The sequence below is a fragment of the Heloderma suspectum genome, chromosome 5 (genome assembly GCF_057233095.1).
Source record: "Heloderma suspectum isolate Gila_16-S chromosome 5, 16-S_ref, whole genome shotgun sequence".
Lineage (NCBI taxonomy): Eukaryota > Metazoa > Chordata > Lepidosauria > Squamata > Helodermatidae > Heloderma > Heloderma suspectum.
Genome location: NC_139462.1, coordinates 157,403,579 through 157,412,489, shown reverse-complemented (window position 1 = coordinate 157,412,489; position 8,911 = coordinate 157,403,579). Strand labels below are relative to the sequence as shown.

The following is an 8,911-nucleotide window of genomic DNA, read 5'->3' as shown; positions in this document are numbered from 1 at the left end:
TCGCTTCTGACCTATCATAGATGATGCATGCACGGGAAGTAACTATGCCAATTTTTCCATCTCACATGATTCCTTTCTCCTAACTCTCTGGAATAGATGGGGGGGGGGCATAGCAGAATACAGAGGGAGGGGAAAACTGACAAAAATGGTCTCCTACCCCATTCCACCATCAGGATTTATTTGCATACAAATCCTTCAGCATATGGGAAGAGCCCTTCAGTTTGCAAAAGGCAGCATCTAGATCTGAGCCAGTGTGGTGTAGTGGTTAGAGAGTTGGACTGGTACTCAGGGATCCGGGTTCTTGTTCCCATTCAACCATGAAGCTCACTGGATGACTTTGGGCCAGTCCCTGACTCTCAGCCTAACCCACCTCACAGGGTTGTTGAAAGGATAACATGGAGAGAACTACATAAGCCATCTTGGGTTCCTTACAAGAGGGGAAAAGGTGGGATATAAATGTAATAATAAATAAATAAATGTTTGCTTCTGCAAATATTGCCTTTATTTATGTTTGTATTCAGCATTGTTTGATTCTGATGCTTATTGACACGGTTTTATATAACTTTGTACTTTGTTTGCTTATATTTGCATGATTTAATAAAATTATCTACATTAGAGGAGTGTGTGGGTAAAGGCTGTTAAATCTCAGAAGCCAGATGGAGACCTGAACAGTGGTTAGAAAAGAGAGGCTCCAGTGCCATACTTATGTCTTTGCTCTGTCCTGTGACAACTACTGACTGACCTGGTCTTTAATAAAAAGAAGAAGCCAAAATGTTCAGGGTTCTACAAAATGTACATTAACTCAACAGAACAAATTTGACTGAACAGATTCCTAGGCTTCTTGCACTTCAGTGGTTGCAAGTTTGGCACATAATACATGACAAAGCGTCCAACAAGAAACAACCAGACCAGCCTGACCATTTCAATATAGGGTAAGTGGTCCAGCACACAAGGTAAAAAGTACAGTACACAGATGATAAAAGAGGGCCAATTTCACTAATGAGAGTTCAGGCTTGTTGGTCTGTGACTCACGCTGATCCTTTTGATGGTCTTTCATTACAATTTGAGGCCATTCCAATCATGTGACCAATGACAATAAACTCAAGCGGAAAACAAGGAATGGTGCTAAAAGGTTTGCAAGTTCAAGGTAAAACACTCCATTACAGTGACTCACTGATTTCAGAAGCTAATTTCACCAGCGTTTTGGGTGTTTAATGTTAAAAGTGACAGAATCCAGAAACGATAAAGTGATGGGAAGAACTTGGCACTGGTATTGTACTGAAGGGCATGAATGAAAACTACAAAACCAGTAGGAATGTTGCTGGCTGAGAGGTGATTTTCTGAGAACAATGGCATTTCAGCTCAAGCTTCACTTCCAACCCTATCCCTTAATCCCATATGTGTTGATTACAGTGGAGTGTGGTGGTTAACATGTCAGACTAGGACCAGGAAGCCCTGAATTCAAATGCCCAGAGCCAAAGAACTCACTTGGTTGATCTCAGGCCAGTCATATCTCTCAGCCTAACCTAACTTGCAGAGTTTTTGTGAAGATAATAAAAGGCAGGGAAAGAACCATGTGAGCTCCTTGGAGGAAGGGCAGGATAAAAATGTGTGGAAGTGGAAGAAGTAAATAATATGAGTTGATAGCCATTCAGACAAATACACTCTACATATGATCAAAGGCACTGTTGATTAGAGATCCCAGACACTGAAAACAGGTTGGCTTACTGTTAAGTGTATTCTTGACAGAGGGCTACTTCACCCATTCACCACCACAGATACCAAATCATAACTTGCATTAGTGAATGGCCTAACACAGATCTAACTTCATAGGTAGAATTTTAATATCATCTTGAATCTAGCACAGTTAGTTCACACATTCAGTTGTAACTCAGGAAATAAAATCCAGTGATAGGCATGTGTAAACCAGCTCAGGGCCACAGCCATACATGTTTGCAATCGTGTGTTGGCATGCTTTCCATGTTTAGGTCTCCTATGAACAGTTCACACTGAACAGTGTGGCTCTATTTATTAATTAAATTTTTATACTACTCATTAGCTGAAGCTCTCTAGGAAATTTACAAGACAAAGCTTAGAAGCATAAAATACTATAACATAGTAAAACATAATATAAAACCATAAGTTTCAAACAGAATAAAACCAAAGCAGGAACCAATATAAAAGACAGCAGCAGTGCAAAGATCTAAAAATGCACTAACACAATTTTTAAAACTGAAGGTCTAAAAAGCTTGAGAAAATCAAAAGGTATTCACCTGGCACCAAAAAGACCACAATGTAGGCATCAGGCGAGCCTTTCTGGGAAGCTCATTCCACAACTGGAGTGCCACCAATGAAAAGGCCCTCTCCTTAATAGCCCCTGCCTCATGTATACTATATAGTATGGAAAAATTTAATGGGACTTAGTCTCAGGTAAACATGCACAGGGTTGCAGTTTTAAGTACATACCAGTTTAATGCATGAAAATCTATAGGGGCTTCCACACACGAGGATTAAAGCAAGGCTTCCTTCACGTGGGCTTTGATGTAATGTAAAACCTACTTTGGCTGGAATCCTCAGTGGTATAACAAATGCTTCTCTTCAGTTTCCTTTCCCCCCTGGTTAACAGTCAAATGTTAACCTTAGAGACTTGACGGCAATTTACACTTCCTGTCTAAAAACATTGCAGGAGTTATTTCAGGGTCTGATATATAAAGCCTTTACCCATGTATGTGTTAGGTATCTGTCCAGTCATATCAAAAAGACCGCAATGCACTTCCCACATAAGCTGGTCCAGTCACTGAGCATGTGAGCCTTGCACCTCCTTGGGCCATGAATGGCTGATGGGCTGAATGTGCTGTGGTAAGTGCTTAGAAATGTGAAAGGTCAGCACCAGTAGCATAGTGGCAAATCCAGAAGTGCAGGGTCCCTTTGTGACAGCCACAGCCACGCCCCCTTCTAAGATCGTACAACCTTGTAAGGTATACAGCCTTCAACTGAGATCCAAAAACAGCTGAGATGAAGGCAGTGGTATTTCAGTTGGATGTCTGAGAAAAAAAGGCAGGGGTGTTAAAATCTTTTTCACCCATCCACCCAAACACAAACATTTTAAGTATGTTTCAAAATATGATACTCTATGGAAGCTTCACCCTCTCAACTCAGCCCTCATGGGCAGATCCCTTCTCATTTAAACAGCCCCCTTGCACACTCCCTTAGTGCCCCAACATTACCCATTAGCCTTTTCTAAGCTCCTTCATTATATCTCTCCCACAAACTAACTCTTATAATGAATATTAATAATTCAATAGCTGAACAAGACATCATCTTGCTTCTCATTTGCACCAACCATTTGCCTGCATTTTTTTCATGTTCATCAAGATGTGAAAGAAACTTTTTCATAAAATTTCTCCAGTACCCACTCACCCCACTGTAAAGCACAAAAAGGCACCAATCCTAAACACACTTACTGAGGGAGCTGGTGTATTGCTGTGGCCCTATTCTCCTTTCCTGCCCTGGAACTGTGGGAGTAGGATAGGATGGTGCTTTAGCTGGCTCTGGCTGCTGGTACTGGGGTATCATTTGGAGAAATATTAAGGGTGATGCGTAATGAGGCCACCCACCATAAATAAACTTCAGTTAAGGGTATGTAAATCAGCTTTATGTGTGTGTTTAAATAAAAGGTACAAAACAATGGGATCACATTTTCAAGAGGAGGACAAGGGTCTAGGCCATTCATATCTCCACACCCTTACTTCCTAAAGGCACATTATATCTAAATGGTGTGAGGAAAAAGGAGAACATAATAATGATAATAATTATAACTTGTATAATGAAAAATTAAGTTTCAAACATTTATGTAACTATAGATTACAAATTAAATTTAAATGTAGATTGTAAGCCTCTAGGGGTAGAGATCTGACTTTTTTTGCTTATGATTCTCTGTAAAGTACCAGATATATTGTAAAAACCAGTCTGTGCATCTTCTGGAAGCAGCTGAAGACGTTTTATTCAAACTGTCTTTTGGTGACCAGCAACAAGGAAAGATAAAGTAGATTGATTAGCATATTGTTACCAGCCCTGAGCCTTTGGGATGAAGTAGACTATATATCCATCAATTAAAGGCGCAATCCTATGCATGTTTAGACAGAAAAAAGTCCTACAACTTCCAGCTAAGCTGGCTGGGGAATTGGGAGTTGTAGGACTTTTTTCTGTCTAAACATGCACAGGATTGTGCCCTAATTAAATAAATAATACATCAGATATGGACAACAATGATGATGTATTTTTTTTCTACCTCAGATAAAATATTAACCCTAACATATGGATAGAATAGAGCTTCATGGCCATGGGGCTTACTCTGAAGTATGGGAGCTTACTCTCAAGTAAGCACAAAGCAAATATATGGAAGAAATGAGAGTGTGTGTGTGTGTGCGTGCGTGTATAGAGGGAGAACAAGAAAAAAGTTGCTTTACTTAACAAATTTATTTAAAGACTGTCAGGGTTGCTGGTAATGTGCACTTTAGGCCCTCACCCTCTGTAGGAACAGCCAAGAAGAAACGTAGCAGCCTGCAGCCTTCCCCCACCTGGTGCCCTCCAGATTTGCTGGGCAACAACTCCCATCAGCTCCAGGCAGCGTATTGGCTATGCTGGCTGGGAAGGGGGATGATAGGATTTGCAGTCCAACACATCTGAAGGGCACAAGTGGGAAAGGCTGAGTGACAGATGCAATGGAGAAGTTCTGCGGCCCCTGCCCAGAGCTGTGCAGAGGCAGGCAAGGCGGCTGAAAACCCACATACATGTCTTCTCAGAAGTAAGCATATAGATTTCAAAGGGGTTTATTTCCAGGTATTTCTTATCATTTTAATTTAATTTTTAAATTTTCTTTTCATTTATTTTTCACTCATATAGACTTCCCCTTTATTCTCTCTGCCCCTCTCATGCCCCAACCCCACACCCCGGTGCCACCACCACCGAACAAACTGACTGAGCTGACCTACCTGAGTTAGATGTTGGCCAGTGTGTTCTGGGGAACAGGGCACATCATGTCTTTTGCTGCAGCAGCCCATGTGTGCTGACGGTGGTTGCTGTCGCTCTACAACTGGCTGGCCTTGCTGGTGGCACGGGCTTGACGATCAGGATCAGCATCTCTAGAAAGCAACTTAACCTGGCCCACGTGCTCCCATCCTTCCCTGAAACGGGGTGGGGACAGCAGTCTCAGGTGCAGGCAGAGTGGGCAGCTCCTCCATCTCTCCAGGGTAAATTAACCCTTTGCCGGGCGAGGCTCCTCTCTGGATGGGGGAAGCGAGAATTGGCTGCTCTTCCTGTCCCATGCCTGGCACTTAGGGAGAGTAGCTGCTGCAAGCAATAGCAGCAGCAGTGACTGCTCTAGGGCTCTTCCAGCCACCTGCTCTGCCCCACAAGTAAACAGTGGCAGTGGCAGCAGCAGCAGCGCCCCCTCCCCCACCCTCCCCCCTCCTGCTGCTGCTGCGGTGGCCAGCAGCAGCCCCAAATGGGTGGTCAGTGCTGCAGGACAATGAGGGCAGTGTGGGCATGCAGGCATGGAGCAGGCATGGGCAGAGAAGCTGAGGAGGATGCCGAGAGGAGGCTGCAGAGCTCCCTCTCTCGCCCCCTTTGTCTGACCTGCTCTGTGTGGTAGACGAGAAGCAGCTGCCAGCCGCCCACACTCCCTTCCTCTGCTCCCGCCTCCTCCCCTAGTGGACTGTGACCCAGCTGGGGTCCGGCTTCAACAAAAGTCCAGGAGGGAGGCCCCAGCGTGACCTGCCACCACACCGCTGGTCACACCTTTCACCAGTGGTCTGTTGACATAAAGCAGACTGAGGCGGTAGGGAATTTTGGACGGTTGCCACTTCAGACTGCAGGTTCGAAGGGCGTTATATTTTTGAACGCTCCCAAACGTTACCATGGCAAAGGGTTGAAACCACAACTCCCAGCTCTGGCCCAAGATAATTTGCTACCCGACGCAAGCAGAAAACAGCGCCCATCTCTCCCCCAAAGTCAAGGTCCACAGAACGCCAAGTTCTCTGGAGGCAGAAAAGCCCACAAACGCCTCCCCTTGGCAGCAGAAATACAGCAATCGCACACCGAGGGCGCCATCCGGTGCGCGTTCAGACAGAAAGTCCTGCACCTCCCAGCGCGGAACGCTCCCAGTTTGCCGCCTTTTCCTGTCACGGCGCACCAGCGGCTGGAGGCCGACGCCCCAGCCCGCCTCGCGACAGGGCCGGCCCTGGCGACCACAGCCCCCGAACGCAGAGCGGCAGGCAAGCCCCGGCGTCGCTCGGCTCGCCCTTCGAGCTGCCGCGCGCGTAAGAGCCCCCGCTGGAGGGCGCTGTGGCTACGGCTTTGCGGCCGGCGCGGCGGCGTCCCGGGCTGGGGGAGCGCTGGCTCCGCGCGCCCCTGGGATTGGCGCGCAGTGGAGCTCAAAAGTCCCAGGCTTGCTCGAGGACGCAGCCAGAAGCAGCCCCAAGCCTCGCAAGCTCCGGCTTTCCGGGCGGCGGCGGGCTTCGGCGGGAACTGCCCGGAGACTCTGGCCTGCAGCCTGATCGGACTCTCCTGCCCCCCTGTGTCGCGGGGGAGCTCTTTGGATGCGCCGAGCTGCGGAGGCTGCTCTCGTCCTTCGGCTCTTGCCTCCGACGCATCCGAGTCGCGGGCCGGGGGCGGCTGCTGCCGCCGCCTCCGCTTTGGTTCTCTTGCGCCCGGGAGAGGAGCAGGCGCGCCGAGGAGACGCACTCCTTTTTTTTTTAACGCGCGGAGAATGGCTGCATCTCCCGGGAAGGGCAAGCGGAGTGGATTTAAAGTGCTGGTCGCCACGCTTTCCGTGGCGTTGGTGTACTCCTATAACATCGATCTGGACCACCCGGTGATCTATCAAGGGCCCAATAACTCTTTCTTTGGATACTCTGTGCTGGAGCATTACCACGACAACACGAGATGGTGAGTCGCCGGGTCAGAGAGCGAGATAGAGAAGGGGCGCGTGGCTGCATGGCTCTTACCTCATTTGGGAGGCATTTCCCTCTTGCTCGGTTTCACAGCAAGGCAGCCTCCCCCCCCCCCCGAAAAAAGAGTGGCGTTGAACTTTTCCTGCCTCTGTTTCCGATCTCCTAGATAGAGCCGATTTCTCCTTCAACTCTCCGTCCTTAGGGATGTGGCCAACTTCTAGATTCCTTTTAGGACGCCCTCCCTCCCCGCCCTCTCTCAATTAAATAAGGTAGAGATGTGAAGACCCCAGCCTGTTCCAAATGCAGCCTTTTGATGGACCCATGCCTCCCCGCCACACTTTAAAACTGTGTGCGGTGGCAGTCTGCTCAGTGGTAAGCTACTCTCTGCTCATACGCAGAGGCAAAGAATCTTAGAACCACTGTGCTGGAGGGGGCTTTGGAGGCAATCTAGTCCATCCCCCTGCTCAGTGCAGGAAATCCAGAGTCAAAGTATCCCCAACAGATGCCTGTCTAGTCTCTGCTTGAAGACCTCCAGGAGAGAGAGAGCCCACCACACCTCCACATAATTGGTTCTATTGCCAAACTGCTCTCACCATCCAGAAGTGTCTCCTAATACTCAACCAAAATCTACCTTCCTGCGACTTTAGCCCAGTGGATCCAGGCCTGCTCTATGGGACAGCAGAGAACAATTCTGTGCCCTGTTCTGTGTGACAGCTCTTCAGCTATTTGAAGAGTGCTATCACCTCTTCTCCAGGCTAAGCACCCTCAGGTTCCACTCTCTATTATGTATTCACATGAAGACAAGTTCTCAACCTGTGCCCTTAGAGAGCTCTGGCCCAGATTGGGTGGTCTTGAGTGGTATTGATCAAAATGCCACCAATTGTCTGTTGTGAAGATGGGATCACATGTTTAAAGTGGAACTCTCCAAAGGCAGCTGCCTACCCTCCCTCCCACATGACTATGGGAGTACACTGCTTGGCTGAGTTACGAGTTATTATTAGTTATTATTAGTTATTAGGCTGATCAGTTATTAGGAAAATTGATTCCTTTTTCCTAGAGGCCCCCAGATGATTCTGCAACAGCAACAGCCTGTGTGTATTGCAGTGTGCGTGCGTGTGTGTAGCAACTTTTCACAAATTCACAAACCTTTTCTCTGTTGTTGTAAGAACAAGTGCCACTTTCCCTTTTAGTGCAAAGAAGGTGTTGATTCCCAAATGGTGTTAGAAGATTGATTGCCAGTGGTGTCCCAGTCTTATTGGGTGGTGTGTGTGTGTTACCAAGAAGAGGGTGATGGGGACAACCCAACATGAGTGTTTGATAGGGAGAGTTCACCTCTGAGTGCTGTAGATTCTGGGTATAGGCAATGCCTCAGTGGCGCAGCCCCTTGGAAGGCCCTGATGTACATTGAGCCACTGAGAAAAGGGTGGAGGGTAGCAAGCATTTCCTGAAAGTGTTTTACTGTAAGAATGCTTGGGCAATGGGCCAGATAAATGGTGAAATCTCATTGCTTGGAGGGTTTGGGTGGGGAGGCACATTTGTGCAGGACTTCTGTTTTTGGTGGTGGATAATTTGAGTGTATGTATGTTGTAAATGCACTGGGAGTCCAACCCCCACTGGTCTTCCATCTGTCTGCATTGCAGAGAAGCAGGGGGCAATTACAGCACTGGAGATGACTGTATGGACCAGACAAGCCAGTGTCAGCTAAGATTCACCTTCCTAGATTGGCCCATTATGCCCAGTACTGGTCTCCAACAGGGGCTCCTGAAAAACTTGCAAGCAGTGCTTGATGACTGTGATAGCTCCCTGTCCTCTGCCGTTTGCCTCTTGATCATTGAAAGTATAGTGCCTCTGTACATGGAGGTTCCATTTAGCTGTTCTAGCCGTGGGTGAGGCTGATATGGGATTTTTCATGCAGTTGCCTAATTGGTGCTCCTGAAAGGAGCGTTTCCCATGCTTCT

The 8,911-nt window shown here is 47.4% G+C and overlaps 1 protein-coding gene and 1 long non-coding RNA gene across 8 annotated transcripts in view; one reads left to right on the top strand and one right to left on the bottom strand.

Annotated features, from left to right (window-relative positions):
* Positions 1-487: 487 nt before the first annotated feature.
* LOC146344695 (uncharacterized) lies at positions 488-7,389 on the bottom strand. Its single transcript, XR_014792286.1, has 3 exons — positions 7,008-7,389; positions 4,995-5,285; positions 488-3,044 (listed from the first exon to the last, which is right to left on the bottom strand). It is a non-coding gene; the product is annotated as an uncharacterized LOC146344695 (long non-coding RNA).
* ITGA9 (integrin subunit alpha 9) overlaps positions 6,200-8,911 on the top strand; it is a 331,280-nt gene continuing 328,568 nt past the window's right edge. For 2 of the 7 annotated variants that reach the window (XR_014792283.1, XM_084857948.1), the window contains exon 1: positions 6,223-6,948. Coding sequence is in view for 5 of the 7 variants with exons in the window: in XM_084857948.1 (XP_084714074.1) it covers positions 6,770-6,948 (179 nt within the window). In the remaining 2 variants the exon portion in view is untranslated. Of the gene's footprint in view, positions 6,949-8,911 lie in introns of all 7 variants that reach the window. The other 5 variants (XR_014792284.1, XM_084857950.1, XM_084857947.1 and 2 more) reach the window with 4 other exon arrangements.